Raw genomic sequence first — 18,056 nt, 5'->3', positions numbered from 1 at the left:
AGGGAAACAGTGCTGCCTGACTGGCCTGAGGAGGCCGGGAGAGCCAGAAGAGCTGCTGGAGGAGATGTCCAGCCAGAGGAAGAGGCTGCAGCAGAGGACCTTGGGAGCCAAGGAGAACTGGTCACCAGATGGGGATCTGGGGACACAGGAAAAAGTAGCTTTGTCCTGCAGCAGGCAGAAAAGGCCAGGCTGTCTCTAGGGGCCAGGCGAGGAGCTAGCAGCAGTAGGGACAGAGAGGCCTCTATGAGGGAAGCGCCCAGCTGGCTGGAGCCCGCAATCCTCTTGGGGCTTGCCTGGCGCAAGAGAAAGGGGCCCAGGGTTGGCGGTTTCTGTGCCCGTGGACCCTCAGCGAAGAGCGTTCAGGGAAACTAGAGGGGAACGATGGGTCCCCGGAGGGGGTGTGCTCCCCATCCCACGAGGCCACCTGGGGACAGATTTTGTGTTGGGCGCCAGGCCCCGCCCCTCGGAGAGGTGTGCCGAAGGCTCATCCGAGAAAAGGGCTGAGCCGCAGTGAGAGGGTTGGTGTGGTGGGCCTGGGGAAGCAGGAGGGGGGTCCGCTTGGGGCTCCTTACCCCACCCTGCAAGTCCAGGAGGAAGATTCAGTGGAGAGACCCCGCCCCTGCCAGCCCTGGGTCTCCGCTCGCCCCCAGCCCCTCCCCGCACCGCGGCAGGAGCGTCCAGGGCGCTGGCCCCTCGGCCGGAAAAATCAAACCGCCTCTCAGCCAATCGGAGAGGAGATGGGCCAGCCTTGGCCAATGGCCGCCGCGAATGCTAATGAGCGCTGACGCCACGAGGAGGCCCATTCAAAAAGTAGCAGCTATTGTCGAGATCGGTTGCGTGTTTCGGCCGGGCCCCGCGGTCGGGCCGCTAGGGGACTGAGGCAGGGCGCACGCGGGGACCCAGCCCAGGACGGAGCCCGGCCGGTGGGCTCATGGCCGGAGCCGCGATGGCTGAGCCCAGCCGCGGGCTGCCTGCGGCGCCCAGCACCGAGGGGCTGCCGCGCGCCTTCCTGCAGAGCCTGCGCACCCTCTTCGACATCCTGGACGACCGACGGCGCGGCTACGTACACCTGCGCGAGATCGAGTCCCGCTGGCAGGGCGCCGACGCGCGCGAGCTGCCCTGCGGCGTGCTCGAGGGCCTGCGCCAGGTGGCCCCGGCCAGCGGCTACCTGACCTTCGAGCGCTTCGTGGCCGGCCTGCGCACCTCGTTGCTGAACGCGGACGGCGGCCCGCGGGGCCCGGCGCGCGCCCCGACCCGGGTAGGCGTTCCAGCGCGGACAGGGAGCCAGCCGCCGCCGCCGCCGCCGCCACAGCGCCTGGTGTTCGCGCCGGCAGACGAGCTGCGGACGGTTCTGGAGAGAAAGTCCCTGCCACTGGCCGCGCGCCCCCCGGCGGCCGGCCCCAGTGGCGCGGCCCGGAGCTTAGACAAGCTGTGCGGCCCCGCGGAGGCGGCGCCCGGCCTCGCAGAGCCCGAGCGGCCGCAGGGAGCGGCGCTGGAGCGGAGCCCGAGCGCGGACTGTGGTGAGTGCGGGGCGGGCGGCTAGCCTCGTAGCATTCCGAATCCTCCTGCGCCTGCGGCCGGAGCCCGAGAAGTGCCGCCTGTGCATCTCCCACCGTACCCGGGGGCGGGCAGCTCTTGGTCGGCTCATGAGCCTGGGACGCGCCTTCAGGCCTGGAAGGAAAAAGGCCTCTTACACCTGTCCCAGTGTGCTCAGGGGGCAGGAGGCAGGCCAGCCCTTCCCATACCATAGCGTGAGGCCACCAGAGCCAAAGGGTGACTCCGCAAACCCCACCAGGAACCCACTCTATACCAAACATGAGCTGGGCACTGGGGACACCTGCCTGGTGTGAGAGGGCTCTCCACCTCCAATACTTGCGTCACACCTGGGGACACCCGGCCCATCGGTCTCATCGCTGATGACTGCTTAGGCAGAGGCATTTCCCTTCAGTGCAGATGAGAGAGAGTCCCCCAGACTGGTGAGGGGCCCTCGCTGGCTTCTTGCGCCCTTCTTAGTCTGACAGCTAGGCTAGGAGGGTTGGGCCCACTGTTCCCCACTGAGGCCAGGGCAGGCAGGAGGAACCAGGTGGGTTGCCAGGAAGAGCAGAGGAGTGGGTGGGTCTTCGAGGCCTGTGGGGCTAAGCTGCCACTGACACTAGGGAGGAACCTAGACCACAGCCCCTGGCGATGGCCAGCAGGCTGCCCACCTGGCTTCTGGTCCACTTGGCAGGGACAGAAGATGGCTGAATGGCCCCTTTTCCTGCCCTGAGAATAGGACTTGCCTATGGCTGGTGCCTATGGCTGGGGTCCAGCTTCCACCCATGGCAGCTTCCAACCCTTTTTGTGCTGGCCTCCACTCTGCCAGCCTCTGTCATATGCCCCAGCCCCGTGACCCATCTTGGGGCAGCGTTAGCCTCAGGCCAGGGTTCTCACTATCACCTATGACGGCAGAGGCCCAGACACAGAGCATGACAGGCTCTTGGGGTGTCAAATCTGGAGCTCTGAGACCCCCCTCAGCTCCCCAGGAAGAGAAAGCCACACACACAGAGTCCCCCTCACCCCCAGAGATTCAGGCCCCCTTTCTTTGTCCCCTGTCGGGGCTCAGTGTGTACCCCAGCCTGGCCCAGGCCCAGTAAGTACAGGCTGCTAACTCAGGCCCTGATGGGGGCAGTGCTGTCTGCCTGCTGGTCGTGCAGCTGGACGTCCAGTGTACGGTCATCCGGGGACCCGGGAGCTGCTCTGCAGGCTTGGTAGTGAAGACTGTGCAGCCGTTCTGGTGTGTGTGTTCCCCCGCCACCTCCCTCTGCCTGTACCTTCTCTGCCGGCCACACGACAGGTTGGAATGTGAACTCTGCAGCCCACAGAGCACCTTGTGCCATCCCTCTGAACATGTCCCTACCAGGCACACCTGTACCCCTGCTTGCAGGACCCGCCCACTCCCATTGCCCGGTGCCAGGAACGTGGCCTCTGAAGATGAGTCTAGTGTGGTGGGTAAGGCTAGGAAGCCAGGGGAGGGTGCCCTGCACACCTGCGCCCCACTCCTCCCCTCCCGGCGGGGTCCTACAATGTCCACCACCCCCCAAGGAAGCTGGCTGGCCCTCCAGGAGGCTGTCAGACAGAAGCCCTGGCCGTCCCGCTGCAGGTGGATGTGTGAGCTGCAGAAGCTCCTCGGTCACCTGCTGAGTGCACTACATCTGCACATAGGTCTAGGACTAACCATACTGCGATCACCTGCCTGGGAAAAGTTAGGTCTCCACCACCCACACCCCCACGTTGTGCCTGCGTGAACTCACCCTTAAAGGCCGGGCTACAAGAAGAAGAGCGGGGAAGACCAGAGGCCCCTACTCGCTCACTCCCTACAGCCTTTGAGCCCGAGGTGGGCACTGGAGGTGCAGAGGCGTGCTGGGTAATAAGCTCGTGGCCTCACACACCTCACGCCCAGCACAAGTGTGTGCACATGTGTGTGGTGTGTGCAGACATGCAGCCACATGGCCCTCCCCCAAGGCAGATGTGAGGGAGCAGGTGGGGACCCAAGTGGAGCCAGATCTCAGCCACGCACAGAGGCAAGGTGTGGGCCAGCCTAGGCCGCTGCCCGACTCCGGGGCTGGACTGACATGGGGAGGGGCCCAGAGAGGCTGAGTCACTGATGGCCACAGTCACATGCAGGCCTGGACTAAGGCTTTGCATTGCCAGGGGTGGTGGGAGGGTGGTCCGGGATAGGCCTGGAAGCCAGGCTGTGGGGGTTGAGCTTGACTGGGCAGGCCTGGAGGTGAGCCAGCCCCTCGCCTGTGCTGCAGGTGCAGTGGCCTGCAGGGCCTGGGAACTAGGTATGGGAAATGCCCGGCGGGCCCCCCGTGCCCGAGGGGAACGGCGGAGGCACACCATCACCAATGGCGTGGACTGTGACCTGGTGAGTGGGGGTCCTGGGGGGCCATGAGGGGGCTCTCCATCTTGCCTAGGATTGGACTCGGCCCTCACGCTTGGCCTCCTGGACCACCGGAGGGAGCAGCCAGGCCTGGGTTTTGGGAGTGGCCTACGGCAGGAACATGGGTCACTTCTAAACCTGTCTCCCCACCCGGGCTTGATTCTACCTTAGGAGTGGCCCAGGGTCAGGTCAGGTGGAAGGTGGCCTGGATGGACCCTGGCGATGTGCTTGGCCCCTCCACAGCCCACTTCCGAAGGCTTGCTTCTGCTAAGTTGGCCTCAGGAGGGGTGCTGAGGTCCCAGTGCCTGCGTCCCTGGGGAAGCCCGGGGGTGGGGAGCTGAGGGAGGCCGGGACCCCCGCAGGGGGAACGGCTGTGCTCCCTCTACGGGAACGTGAGGGCTTGCGTGCATGGCTGTGCGCGTGTGGTGGGTGCATCTGGCCCACACTGTGGGCGTGCTCACCTGCACGTACACGCGGTCCTTGCATGTGGCAGCTGGAGCAGGTGACACAGCTGGAGCAGGAGGAGGAGGTGCTGCTACAGGGCCTGCGGGTGATGACGAGGGGCCGCGATTGGTGCCGGCAGCAGCTGCAGCGCGTGCGGGAGCGCCAGCGGCTGGGCCAGAGCAGGGCCAGCACCGTGAGTGACCTGCCCGACCCTCCCCCACAGCGCTCTGTTCCTGGGCAGTGGCTGTCCCTCCACCCAGGATGTGGGGACCATCCACCCCACCCCCCGTGATGCTCACCCACCAGCAACAGCCCTGCCTCTTGACTGAGCACTAACTTCCAGAGGCAGGAGAGCCACCTGTGGGGACGCCCTCAAGGCACAGTGGCTGAGCCTGGGCTGGCCCTGCCCTCTAACCACCCCTCCCCTGCTTTCCTTATAGGACTTTGGGGCTGACGGGAGCTCCCCCCCACTGGGGCGACTGCTGCCCAAGGTACAGGAGGTGGCCCGGTGCCTGGGGGAGCTGCTGGCTGCGGCCTGTGCCGGCAGGGTGAGTGCCCCAGGCCACCCCACACCTACACTGGGGTCCAGGCCCCGCTTGGTGCCACCCACCCCTCACGCTTGTCCTGGAGGCTCAGCTGGGGAATGCCAGGCCTGCCTGACGGTGCCTTCCTGCAGGCTCTGCCCTCGTCCTCCCTGGGGCCCCCAGGCCCTGCCCTGGACCCTGGCTGGCAGCAGCAGACCATCCTCATGCTGAAAGAGCAGAACCGGCTTCTCACCCAGGTGAGGCGCAGGAGGGATGTAGGGGGTAGCTGGCAGCATGGCAGGCCCTGACTGCCCCCCGCCTGCCAGGAGGTGACGGACAAGAGTGAACGGATCACGCAGCTGGAGCAGGAGAAATCTGCCCTCATCAAGCAGCTGTTTGAGGCCCGTGCCTTCAGCCAGCAGGATGCCGGGCCTCTGGACTCCACCTTCATCTAGCTGGCCAGCTGGCCTCAGGCGTGGACATGGGCCTCTCAGCCTGGCCTGGCGCTGGCCCTGGCTGGGCACCCCCTGATCCCCACCTCTCCGGCTGAAGGCCACCTGGCTGGCCTGGACATAGCCCTCCCTCCTCTCAATATGGGCTCCCCCAGACTCCCCCAACCCCAGGTGGAACCAGCAGGTGGGCTGCTCCCCCAGGATGTTCCTTCTTTCTGGCAGGGGTAGTGGGAGGCCAACCTGGGGTAGGGCTCCATTGTGCAGGCACAGCCTGAAGCTGCTACTGCCACAGTCAGTGGACAGTGGAGGACGGCACATGTTTACCAGATCTCAGGCATCCCTGGGTTTGTGGCACAGCTGACCGACCTGTCTCCCCTCCCACCTGGAGTCTCCAATAAACTGTGCTGGTCACACGAGGTTGCACTTCCAGTTGTGGCCAGCAGAGGGTGTTGCGTGCACACTGGTCGTGGGTCCTGGAGCCCCCCCACTGTGGTGTCTCACCTGGGAATTGGGAGTAGGGGACCCTGGGTGTGCTGGGACACCTGAGCGTCCTGTAGGTGATTGGGCCTGGGGGCTCAAGGACATTTTCCCTCAACCCATGGCGCCGAGCGAGGGGGCTGTCCACCAGGAGAAAATGGAGGGGATGAGGATGGCTCTAAGGGGGGTGTCTACCTGTGCCTTGTTCCAGGGGGGCCCCAGGGGATGGTGGTCAGGGTGCACACCTGGGCCGCTGAAGGTTCCTGGAGTGGGGTTGGAACGACGGCCTGCTTGCCCCCTGCATAGACTTCAGACCCTAGACCAACTGGGGTTAGCCATCATCCTTCCCAGCCAAGACACCCAGACTGAGCTCCACAGAGCACTCTGTGACCCAGGCTCAGGACCTTGCGCCCACCAGGCCACCTGGCCAGGGCAGGCTGTGGTCACTGGTGTGGTTCAGGTGGGTGTCGGCCTAGGCCTCCCACACGTGCCCACGGTGCCTTGTGGGCTGAGCTTGCCTAGCAGGGCCCACTGTGTAGGGTCCCCAGGTATGGGGACCTGTCCCTCCCTCCATCCCCTACCCCAGCTTGGCCCCAGGTCTGGGCTGGGAGAGAACACTTCTGCTCTGAAAAGGGCAGCTGCAGGAATCAGGAAGAGAAGGGTGAGAGGCAGGGGGTCCCTATCAGGGGTCACCCCCCGACCCCCGCCAGGCCAGATCTGCTAACAGGTACCTTGACCCCAAGAGGGGCCTGGTGCCGACTCCATGGAGACTCCCACGCTGAGAGTGCAATGACATAGGTGGGGTATGCAGTTCAGGGCTCCAAAAGTGGGGTGTGGGTATGTATGGAGCACAGGGACCCCCACACCTGGAGAGGTTCAGTGCACAGCCTCCTGGGGCCCCGGAGAGCACCCCAGCCACAGAGGAGGGGTCCTGGGTGCAGATTGGCTGCTCCCTCCCAGCCCCAGCTCTGTGCTAACCCCCAGCATCAACCTGGGCTGAGCCACCCCCTTCACCGTGTTCAGGGCTGGCGGGTGGGGGGTGGCAGCGAGTGTCCCAGGCCAGCCTCAAATCATCCCATCGTGCAAGCTGCCCTGCTTGGATGATGGGGGTGGGTTCTCCTGGAAGGGGGGCAAGTCCTGAAGGGCAAGATGCAGCCCCAACCAGGTGAACTTGCCTTGCAGTCATTAGACCAGTGCCAGGCAAGGAGGGATCCTGGTCATCAGGTTGAAGCCTGCCCACCAGAACCTCCCCATCGGCAATCTGCCCCTCCCCCCCATGCCATGCCCAACTCCCCAAACCAACCCAGGCTCTGAGCCCACCCTCCCAGGTGTCCCTCTGCTCCCAAGTCCTCCAAATGCAGCCCTTGACATGTCCAGAACTGAAAAGGGCATCGTCTCCTGCTCCCAATCCTCCTATGACCCCATCCCTCGGGGCAGACCCAAATCCCAAACGGTGCGGGGCCGCGCCTGCAGTCGGCCTCCCACCTCGGCTTGGCAGCGCCATTCCGCCTGGAACCCCCACCCCAACTTCACCTGGCTTGCTCCTGCCCAGCCCTCCAAACGGATCCAATGAAGGACCTGCAGGGGCCGAAGCAGCCAGGGCACAGCCTCTGGGCAGGCGTGCAGCCACACCTGTGGGCTCTGCGATGTCCCACGCTCCCAGACTTGTGAGGAGACCTTCCACAGGAAACTCACCCTTCAGGTACAAGGACAGCGCAGCTACGCAAAGGCGGCTCAGGGAAAATGGCCTCCCTTGGCCCTGGTGTTCCGTGAAGGGTGACAGCTGGCTGCCTGTATGGCCCTAGGGGCCTCAAGGGCAGGATTTCAAGTGTTCCCAGCTTGGCAAGGCCAGGTGAAAGGCAGAAGCAAACATCTCTGGAGCAGGGCTCAGCCTTGCACTGTGATGTTTGTGAGGCCGGGTAAATCAGCTCAGTCCAATGCACTGACCAGCACCCTGGCCTCTGCACTAGATGCCAGCAGCGCACAGCCCCAAAATGTCTCCAGACTGTGTGTGTGTGGGGGGGGGGTTGCCCCCGTTGGGAACCACTGCTCCTGAGGAATGCAATTTAAGGCCTCAGGGTTTGGTGTAGATCAAATTTCAAGGAAAATGAACATCTCCAGGTGAACAAATTTTCACAAATCTCAAGGAAAGAATCCACCAGAGCCAGCAGACTAGACATTTCAGATATGGAATTGTCAGAGACTATAAACTTTTATATGTCTAAGGAAATAAAAGGTCCTTGAAAACATGAACAAGAAATAGTCTTTGTGGTTTCTTATGCTATAAAAAAATACAATCTTTTATTCTATAAAGGTGACCGATAAAGTATAAAAACGGGACTTCTAGAAATAAAGATATATAACAGTTAAAATTAAAACCTCAAGTGGACCAAACTTAAGATGAAATATTCGGCACAGCTGCAGAGACTTAGGGAACTGCAAGACAGGAAACAGCAGGGTGAGTTGGGCAGGGAGGACCGTCCACCGGGTGGTATTTCTTCAAAGGAGATGGGTGGGGGGACGGCGATATCTGAATATAAGGCTTATGTTTTCCCAGAACTGTCTGAAAACATCAATTCTTGGATCCAGGAATCCCAACAAATCCCGCCAGGATGGATAAAAAGAAATGCACATTTTCTCTTACAAGGTCATAAAAGGGTCCAGAGGCGGAAAACCGTTACCGGCAAAGGGACTGCTCCACCCCAAGGCACCCAGAGGAACTGCCATCAACCCAGAGGCCATTCCCAGAGAAACAACCTTTCAACAATGAGGGCAAAATAAAAACATTTCGAATAAAATCTGAGTTTACCAGCAATGCAACTTCATTATAAGGAATTCCAGAGGAAGGACTGCAGAAAGAAGGGAAAGTTCAAAGAGCCATAAATAAAGATGAGTTTGGGGCTGGCTGGCCCGGTGGCTCAGGTGGTTGGAGTGCGATGCTCCTAACACCAAGGTCACCGGTTCGATTCCCACATGTGCCAGTGAGCTGCACCCTCTACAGCTAAGATTGTGAACAATGGCTCTCCCTGGAGCTGGGCTGCCGTGAACAGCCGGAGGTTGGCATGGGCTGTCATGGGCTCCTGTGTGCCGCTGTGAGTAGCCAGCGTGGGCTGTCGTGTGCTGCCATGAGTGGCCGGCAGCCATCGTGAGCTGCTGTGTGCTGTTGTGGGCTACTGTGGGCTGCTGTGTGTGGCCGGTAGCCAACGTGAATGGCCGGCAGCTGGCGAGAGCCGCCATGAGCTGCTGTGAACGGCCGACCGACGCCTGGTGACCGACAGCCTCAGCTGAGGGGAGCACAAGGCTCATAACAGCAGCACGGGCCAGGGAGCTGTGTCCTACACGACTAGACAGAAACAACAGCTTGAACCAGAGTGAGGGGGAGGGAAGAGGCGGGAAAAGGGGGGAGAATAAGAACGAGTTCAGTTTCTCTTGGGGCAAAACGAATGAACTTGAAGCTCAGTGACTTAAAGCAGCAATGACTTTCTTGTGGTTTCCGTGCATTTCGGAGCCACTGGGCATCTCAGGAGGCTGCATGCAGGTGTCTCAAAGCTGCTTGCACTTCCACGATAGCACACTCACACGGCTGTCTGCACAGCCTCTCGGTCCGCACAGTGTCCTCACGGCGTGGCAGCGGCTCCCTGGAGCAAATGATCCAAGAAACAGGCAGGAGGAAGCCATCTGCCTATTAGGACCCAGTCACTGAGTGAGTCACAGGGTCGCTGCCGCTGCCTGACTCTATGCATCAGGAGCCAGTCCTTTCTCAAGGGGCGTAGGGGAATTAGGGGTGTAGGGGGAATTAGGCTGTATCTTTTCAAGGGAGGAGAAGCAAATAATCTGTAGACATTTTATTTTTATTTTAAATTTTTTATTGGGGAATATTGGGGAACAGTGTGTTTTTCCGGGGCCCATCAGCTCCAAGTCAAGTCGTTGTCCTTCTGTCTAGTTGTGGAGGGCGCAGCTCAGCTCCAAGTCCAGTCGCCGTTTTCAATCTTTAGTTGCAGGGGTCGCAGCCCACCATCCCATGTGGGAGTCGAAACGGCAACCTTGTTGAAAGCTCGTGCTCTAACCAACTGAGCCATCTGGCTGCCCCTCAGGCAGCTCAGCAGCAGCTCATTGCCTTCAATCTAGTTGTGGAGGGTGCAGCTCACTGGCCCATGTGGGAATTGAACCAGCAACCCTGTTGTTCAGAGTTCATGCTGTAACCAACTGAGCCCTCCGGCCGCCCCAATCTGTAGACATATTTTAAAACCAGCCCAAATAGATCATTAAATGTGCAGGGAATTCTAAGCGGACATAGCAGGCAAATATTTATAATAATAATCACAATGCTGATCTGTGTGTGGGGCTCTGGGATAGAACTGGAGTAACAGCAGTAACGCCATGTAAGCAGGCCTGGGGGTTGGAGATAAGGGATTCTTAGGGTCTTTATCGTTCACAAGGAGGAGAAAGATGTTACTTTATCAAGTATGTACATTAAAGTAGCCAGGAGAACCAGGCAATATAAGAGCGTTCATTGTATATGTTCCAAAGAAAGGAAGGGCAGGGAGTGGGGATGAGAAAAGGAAGAAGTTCCACCTGAAGAAGAAAAGACAAAAAACCCAGGAAACACATAATAAGATGGTAGATATACACCAATAATCACAAGTATGTGAGTAGATTAAACTAGTTAAAGACAAAGCTGTCAGACCGGATTTTTAGAAATTCTGATCCAAAGCCATTTTAGGAGACACACCTAAAATATAACGATACCAAAAAAACAAACAAAAAGCTTCAGTAGCTGTATTCATATAAAACAAAATAGATTTTGAGAGAAGAGATACTATTAGTGGTGAAAAGAGTAACTACCTAGTAATAAAAAACTTAACTTACCGGGAAACTGGAACAACACACAACTTGTAATCACCCAATAACATAGCCTGAAAATATATAAATCACAAAAGATACACAGACATTTCACCGAAGAGGGTATACAGATGGCAGATGAGCATGTGGAAAGATGTCCAATAGCATTAGCCATTGGAAAAATGCAAATTAAAACTACAGTGAGATATGGCTACCCCCCCATTAGACTGGTTACAATAAAAAATAGTGATAACACCCTATGTTGGTGAGGATGTGGAGAAACAATCACTCATGCGTTATTGGCAGGACTGTCAAATGATACAGCCGCTCTGGAAAACAGTTCGATAGTTCCTTTTAAGACTGAAATTGATTTACCATGTGTGATAGTTAATTTTATGTGTCCCCTGGCCAGGATGGTACCCAGTCATTTGACTAAACACCGATGTGCGTGTTGCTGTGAAGGTGTTTTTTAGATGAGATTAACATTTCCATCAGTAGACTTTGAGTAAAGCAGATTAACCGCCATTCCATGGGTGGGCCTCGTCCAATCAGTTGAAGGCCTTAAGAGACAAGACTAAGGTCTCCCAAAGGGGAAGGAGTTCTGCCTGCAGACTGCCTTTGGACTCAAGGCTGCGACACAAGCTGAGTCACCTGCCTGCCGATTGCTCTGCAGATTTCAGCCTCGCCCCCCCCCCACAGTTGCACGGGTCAATTGCTTCAGAGACATCTCGTCCTCCCCTCCCCATCTCTCTGTCTCTATATATTCCTATCAGTTCTCTTTCTGGAGCCCCCTGCCTGACATATCACAACCTAGCAGTTACATTCAAGAGCATTTACCTGGAGAAATGAACACACACGCAGGAACATGGACACGAATGCCATAGCGACTTTATAGGAAATAGTCCCGAACTCAAAGCTGCCAGCATCCTTCTGTGGGTCATTGTATGAGCAGACTGTGGTCCACCCCATATCATAGGGCATGACTCAGCAACCATATGGATGAACCTCCAGGAAGTTATGCCGAGTGCGAAGGCTGGTCTCAGAAGGGTGCGTGATTCATGTACAAAACACGTGTGCACTAGCATAAGGAAGCGAGGAGAGTGGTGTGGGCGTGGCTAGAAGGGGGCCTAGTCTCAGGATGGTTCAGGCGAGTTTCTTGATTATGGTGGTAGAGTGAGGCTACACGTGTGGAAATCGTGGAGAGCTGCACACGCATACGCACATGCACAAGTGTGTGTAGAACTGCTGAAGAGTCAGTAAGCTCTCCGTGCTGACCAGTGTCAGCGTCTTCCTCGGCTACTGCACTACCAGTGAGGAAGATCTCAGCATGGGGGCACTGGGAAAACGACACAAGCACATCTGTGCACCTTTCTTTGCAGCCTCTCTTGAATCTATAATTATTTCAAAGCAAAAAAGTAAAGCACAAATACTTTAAAAAACAAAGTTTATATACATATACATATGTAAAGAAAAACTGAGAGACCCGCCATCACAGTGGAAATTTTGACATGTCTCTTAATGAGTGATAAGCTTATTTGAGCATTATCGCTAAAGATCAGCTAACGGACATATTTAGACCAGTGCACTCACCCACTCGAGGACACAACCTTCCCCAGCACGAATGGCACATTGGTGACTATTCCTGACTCCGCTAGGCCAGGAAGCCACTCCCACAAACCACAAACGTCAGCAGATCACTGTCATTCACAGAACGATCCAACCACGATGCAAGTTAGAAAACAATGTCAAAAAGAGAACTGAGAAAGCCCAGACTTTGGGATATTAAAACCCACGCATCGAAACAACTCATGTGACAAATAAGAATTCACAAGGAAAACGAACAACATTACCTAAATGGGAACAAAAAGAGCAAGCACTGACAGCAGTGATGAGAGGGACACAAACATTTACAAGAGGAACAAAGAAAGCCCTGAAGGAGGACCTAAGTCAGCATTGAACTTCAGAAGTGGGACAAGAAATAGCAGAATAAAGACAAAGAACATGGAAGGAATTATAATAAAGGACATTAGGATGTATTTACTGAGCACATACTACATACCTGACACAGGGAACAGCTGAGCAAAACAGACACAAAGGTCCTGCTCGCATAGAGTTACGTTCGAGAAAGAACAATAAAGATTAGAGAGTAAGCAGTGAACCAGGAAACAAACATGCGTCACTGAAATCACCGATAACGGCCAAACCTTGGAGAGAAACTAACGAAGCTCATAAACATCTGGCTGGATTAGTCCTCACTAATTAAATTGAATTAAAGTGATAAAGGCCGAAATAAATGACCTTAGGAACAAAAAAGGGAAATGATGGCATATGCTGCAGGAGTGAAGCAGCTGCTAACAGGATATTTTAAACATGATGATGCCCATCCATTGGAAGGGAAAAATTCTTAGAAAAATACAGAATGAACTCAAGAGGCAGAAGAAATTCCTACCTAACCCTCTAAGTGCGAAAGAAATCGAAGTAGTGGTTAGAACCTTACCGCAAGCCTGCCAGGCCCAGCTGCTCGCACACGCAAATTGTCTGTGATTCCAGGAACACAAATCCAAATACTAATCCAAATACTCTGCAAAATTTTCAGAGAAAAATGTTATAACCTTGACTTTATCACCTTGAATTCAAAACCAAACTGAGATTTTTACAAGAATGGAAAAACACAGCTTAATCCCATTCTAGCAGCGTGTAAAGTGAGACATTTGTCCAACTTGGGTGAATCCCACGGCAACATTACTTTAATATTTTTAAAATTTGGCGTAATTCGTGACATTAACAGATTAAAGAACGAAACTGACTGCAAGAGATGCAGAAACGCATTCAATAATACTCAATGTTAACTCATGTTTAAGAAATTTTAGTTAACTAAAAATTCACAAAGAAGTCTTCAGCAAACATGGTTAATGATGAAATGTTGAAAGTACTCTTTTTTATGATTGAGACGAAAACAATAATGCCTGTTATGGGCAATGCTATTCAAAATTTTACTGACAAAGTATTAGAATTATTAAGAGTTTAACAAGGTGGTGATTACAAAAAGAATATGAAAAAAATCCATTGAATTTCTATAGGCCAGCAAAAAAAATAAACTCCTTAAAAAAATGTAATTTAAAACCGTCAAATATTATGCACCAAGTACTAAATCTAAGAAAAAATACACAAGACCTTTAAGGAGAAAATTATCTAAAAAGTTTTTGAAAGACCTCCATGAAAGACCATGGTTTTGAATAAAAGCCTCGATGTTTGAAAGATGCTCACTTTCTCCAATTGGTGTATAGATTCAATGTAACCATAATTAAACTCCCAACAGTTTTTCAAGGAATTTGGGAAGCTTGTTCCAAAATTTCCGTGGAAAACCAAAGAACTCCAGGGAAAGAAGCAGGAAGAGGGGGACTTTCTTCCCTGGGCTGAAGACAGACCCCAGCGCTCTTGGATGCATGTTGTGGCTGGGTGAACAGAGATGCCAGCTGTGACATCGGGGCAGGGGGGGCCCATGTGACACACGGCACTGGCCAGCCCCTTCTCCATAAGGGAACGTAGAATCAATCCTTCCTTCAAATCCTCCAGAAAGCCTTCGTCCAGGTGGCCTGAAGGCTTGCAATCAGCAGTAAAACCTTTAGAAAACGACACAGGGGAATATTTGAAGACCTCATGGTAGGTTCCTCATCCAAGAGTCAAAAGAGCAAACAATGGCAGGGAAGCGACACATTTGGACTCATTGAGAGCTTCCATGATTTCAGTGCCAGAGGACTATGTCCAGGGTATAGTGGACCCTTGAACAGCACCGGGCTTGAGGCCCTGCACCCCAGCACAGTCGGAAATCCATGAATAATGTTTGACTCACCCCAGACTTAAGACTTATAGCCGGCTATTGACCAGAAGCCTTTCTGATAACCTTAGTCGGTCAACACGTATTTTGTATGTTACGTGAATTTGTACTGTATTCTTACAGTAAGTAAGCTAGTGTGGACGAAAAGGGGCCACGTGTTAAACCTGACAAGCTCAGGGAAGGCCAACACAATGGGCCTTACAAACTCAGAGACCAAAAGTAACCACAGAGGATGGTCTGAACATCAACATTCCTAACTACGGTAAAGGTGCGCCATGGTGGGAAGTCACATCCTTGGCCTGTACATTCCTTGATAAAAGTAAGTCTTTACCTGAAGTGAGCCTGTCTGTTGTCTTTTTACACCTAAGATAATATACCCTTGGAACCCTTGGAATGCCTGAGGGCACCCACCATTAGAGCAGGAGACTACAGAACCCCTCGCTGTTATCTTGTTCCCTGAAAACCACCTTTATGTGCTGTAAAATGTTAATTATTCATGGTCCTGTAGCCACCAATGAAAAAAAAGAAGTGTGTGTCTTCCTCTTTGCTTTTTATCCAATCCCAGAAAGTTCCCAGCTTTACTTTCTCCTGCCCTTTCCTTTCTCCTCCTGTACTTTAACCTGCCACCCACGGATTTCATGTAACCCTCCTTATGCCTCCTCTTTCGATCCTAATGTATAAAGTAAGCTGCAAACTTTTATTCTCCAAAGCAATTTCTCAAACTGTTGAGCTTTTGTTTGCCAGCAATTGTCAACAGTTTGGCTCAAATAAACTCTTATAAGCTTTTTCCTAGACTAGATGCTCTTTCGATGACACTAGAGAAAAGAAAACGTTATTTTAAGAATCATAAGGAAAGTACATTTACAGTATTTATTGGGAAAAAAACCCACGTGTAAGTGGCCCCGAGCTGCTCAAGCCCGTGTTCTTCAAGGGTCAGCTGTCCACTTACAGAATGCCTGCAAGTCGGTAAGACACAGATGGATGCCCCCTAGAAACCGGACTGAAGATTTGAACAGATGCTTCACGGAAAACATGCAAATGCTCACGCCAGAAAACCATCCCGCAACCAGAGCGAACGGGCCACAGCTTGGAGGGTGAACTCAAAGGATGCAGTTCAAAGATGAATTCTGAGTGATAGAAGCCGGTTACAATAGCAGGTCCAGGGAATAAAATATGGTGCGAAAACCAGGAAAACAGCACACTACAATACAGATATCCCGGCTGGTGGGAAACTGTAAAGCAAAGCGAGACAGTGACAAACACAGAATCCAAGAGTGTGGACACCTGTCAGGGCCACCGTGGTCTCTGACCTACTCTTGCGTTGTCACTCGCTACCTGCCCTTCTGTGGGTCTGTGTCTTCTCACAGGCAGCACAGGTCCCCCATCCTGGGAGCCTTTGACAAGACAGCTCCCCCCAGGACAGGCGGTGGCTGGGCCTCCCCACGCCCACATATGGGGTTTACACACCCCTTGCTCACTGTGCACACACAGAGCCTGCCGGTGCCTCTGGCCCACAGGGGTGCTCAGCAAGCATTTGTTGAATGACTGAATGAGCACATGAAGAAAGGCTTTTACCCGTCATTGTTTCAGACACAAGACACTGTGGCTTCCAGTGGGGAGACTGAGGCAGAGACAGCCAAGGTGGGAGAGAGGTCTGGATCCTGTAGGGGCAGGGGGGCTCTAGGCCCTCTCTCCCCTAGCTCCTCTCCCCGCACACCCCTACAGCTGCCTGGGGCCAGGGCCAAGCACATCTGGAGCCCCACCCCCACTGAGTTTCTGGGAGGGCAGGGGTGGGGGAGTGGGCCAGCCCCACCCAGGAGGCTCCTGCCAGGGCTGGCCTCCCATCTCACACACCCCCAGCCGCCTTCCAGAGCCCCGGCTCCAGCTCCCAAAGGACATCTCCACGCCAAGAAGGGGCGTTCCTGCGCTGGTTCTCGGGACACACAGAAGTCCCTCCCAGCCTTGTCCTGGCTGTTCCCTGCTCCCTGCCTCCTTCCCCTCTTCTTTTCCCAGGCTGATCTGGGCCTGCGGCCAGGAGCTCAGCTCTCCCGAGGACAGGGTCCAGGCCCCATCCTCATGCCTGGCGGGGCTCCATCCAACAACAGTCCAGGACATTGGGGAGCCCTGCTAGGGCCTAGTGGGGCTAGTGGGGGTTCTGGGAGGTCAGGTCAATGAGGGGGCAGGCCTGCAGCACGCCTACTTTTCATGCCCTTTCATGCACTGGGCTCCCTCTGGGCTGCCTTTGTCTCCTCCTTTTCAGCCTAATCTGCAGGCCTCTCCCTCCTTTGGGCTTTCTGGGGTGGAAGAAAGGACCTGGGGGGGGGAAGGGAGGAGTGGTGGCGGGAAACCGGTGCCTGGAGCCCAGTACAGGGCCCCACCCAGAGGCTCTCTGCTGGGGCCCAGCCAACGGGGCCTTGAAGAGGCTGAGTGACCTCCCAGGGTTCCCACCCTTCCCGTCGGGGTCCTCAACTGGAAGAAAGACTCCTTTGCTGGGCCTGTGACACCAGACCCTCAGCCTGGGCAGTGATCCCAGCCCCATTGTCCCTGCCGGTTCCAACCGGCCAGGGTGTTGCCCAGACCCTGCCCCCCATCAAATGCTGCTCTTTTTGCCCTACCCATCGCTAGCACTCCCGGGTGGTCTTGCCACATGGCTCCCTGCTGCTGTCCCGCTGGGTTCTTGGTGCTGGAATTCTCATTCTGCCAGGTCATGAAGTGGGCGTGGCCAGTGGTCAGGGAAAGGGGTGATGCTTGGCCAAGTTGGCACACAGGGCACATGGGGGGAGGAGTCGAAGCATAGAAACCAGACATTTTGTGGGATGGAGGGGCAGAGCTGGGGTCTGGAGCCAGCTGACCACTTGCCCACCACAGCCAGCATTCAGGGACCAGTGTGCTGACAAGCCTGGCCTGGGGGACCCTCTCCCTTATCTCCAGGATGAGGCCTTATCTTGTGCACAGAGGACCCTCTTCCTGCTCCCCTCCTTGGGAAGCTTCTGACCCCCCACCGCAGCAAAGGAGGCAGCAGGGATGGCGCAGGCCCTGAGCCCGGAGGTTTCTGGGCTTGGTGTGACTGTGGCCATGCTGCGCTTCTCTGCCTGTCACCTTGGTACTGGGGCTGTGTGACATAGGTCTGGCTTCAATACTGCTTGGCTGCTCAGCTTTGAACTCCCAGCACCTCAATGGCAGGCCCAGCCTGGGCCAGCTCTGTGTCTGGGGCCTGTAAGATACTGACCTGTAAGGCACTCTGCCACGCAGCCCAGGGCCAGGTCAGCCCGGCAGGCTGGCTAGCCCTTTCTGGCAGGGAGGGTATGACAGGGACCCAGCCCAGAAACCACGTTGTTCGTGTAGTTGGCAGTGCCTTCTATCCTCAGGAGCGGGCAGGAGAAGAAGGGCTCTCCAGCCACATGACCCTCTGAGCAAGCCTGCCCCAGAGCCCACCCAGCCCAGCTCAGCCCCCACCCATGCCAGGCCTCCTGCCTCCTCCTCCAGAGCCACACCACGACCCCTCCTGGAGAGGGCGGGGGGGTTCTCTAGGCCCTGCCCTAGTGGAACCCCCAGTG

The 18,056-nt window shown here is 55.5% G+C and overlaps 1 protein-coding gene and 1 long non-coding RNA gene across 3 annotated transcripts; one reads left to right on the top strand and one right to left on the bottom strand.

The window, feature by feature from the left end:
* Positions 1–820: 820 nt before the first annotated feature.
* On the top strand, positions 821–6,216 carry SAPCD2 (suppressor APC domain containing 2). 2 transcript variants are annotated; one of them, XM_033122189.1, is made up of 7 exons: positions 821–1,520; positions 3,795–3,907; positions 4,416–4,559; positions 4,807–4,812; positions 4,884–4,914; positions 5,043–5,147; positions 5,217–6,216. In XM_033122189.1, exons 1-7 carry the CDS (start codon positions 932–934, stop codon positions 5,234–5,236), a joined length of 1,008 nt encoding a protein of 335 aa, XP_032978080.1. In that variant the 5' UTR covers positions 821–931; the 3' UTR covers positions 5,237–6,216. The 2 variants fall into 2 exon arrangements, with proteins under 2 accessions (XP_032978080.1, XP_032978079.1); XM_033122188.1 differs by having other exon boundaries at positions 4,807–4,914.
* Positions 6,217–9,985: 3,769 nt separating this feature from the next.
* On the bottom strand, positions 9,986–12,296 carry LOC117032207 (uncharacterized). The gene is made up of 4 exons (XR_004424700.1): positions 12,252–12,296; positions 11,499–12,052; positions 10,689–10,735; positions 9,986–10,394 (listed from the first exon to the last, which is right to left on the bottom strand). It is a non-coding gene; the product is annotated as an uncharacterized LOC117032207 (long non-coding RNA).
* Between the last annotated feature and the right edge of the window lie 5,760 nt (positions 12,297–18,056).

The sequence above is a fragment of the Rhinolophus ferrumequinum genome, chromosome 12 (assembly GCF_004115265.2).
Source record: "Rhinolophus ferrumequinum isolate MPI-CBG mRhiFer1 chromosome 12, mRhiFer1_v1.p, whole genome shotgun sequence".
In the NCBI taxonomy this organism is placed as follows: Eukaryota; Metazoa; Chordata; class Mammalia; order Chiroptera; family Rhinolophidae; genus Rhinolophus; species Rhinolophus ferrumequinum.
This window is presented reverse-complemented; position numbering and strand designations above follow the sequence as displayed.

Coding starts and splice junctions, on each gene's coding strand:
- SAPCD2 (XM_033122188.1), top strand. CDS start 932: ATGGCCGGAGCCGCGATGGCTGAGCCCAGCCGCGGGCTGCCTGCGGCG. Junction 1,521..3,794: donor GAGCCCGAGCGCGGACTGTG/GTGAGTGCGGGG, acceptor CCTGTGCTGCAG/GTGCAGTGGCCTGCAGGGCC. Junction 3,908..4,415: donor ATGGCGTGGACTGTGACCTG/GTGAGTGGGGGT, acceptor TGCATGTGGCAG/CTGGAGCAGGTGACACAGCT.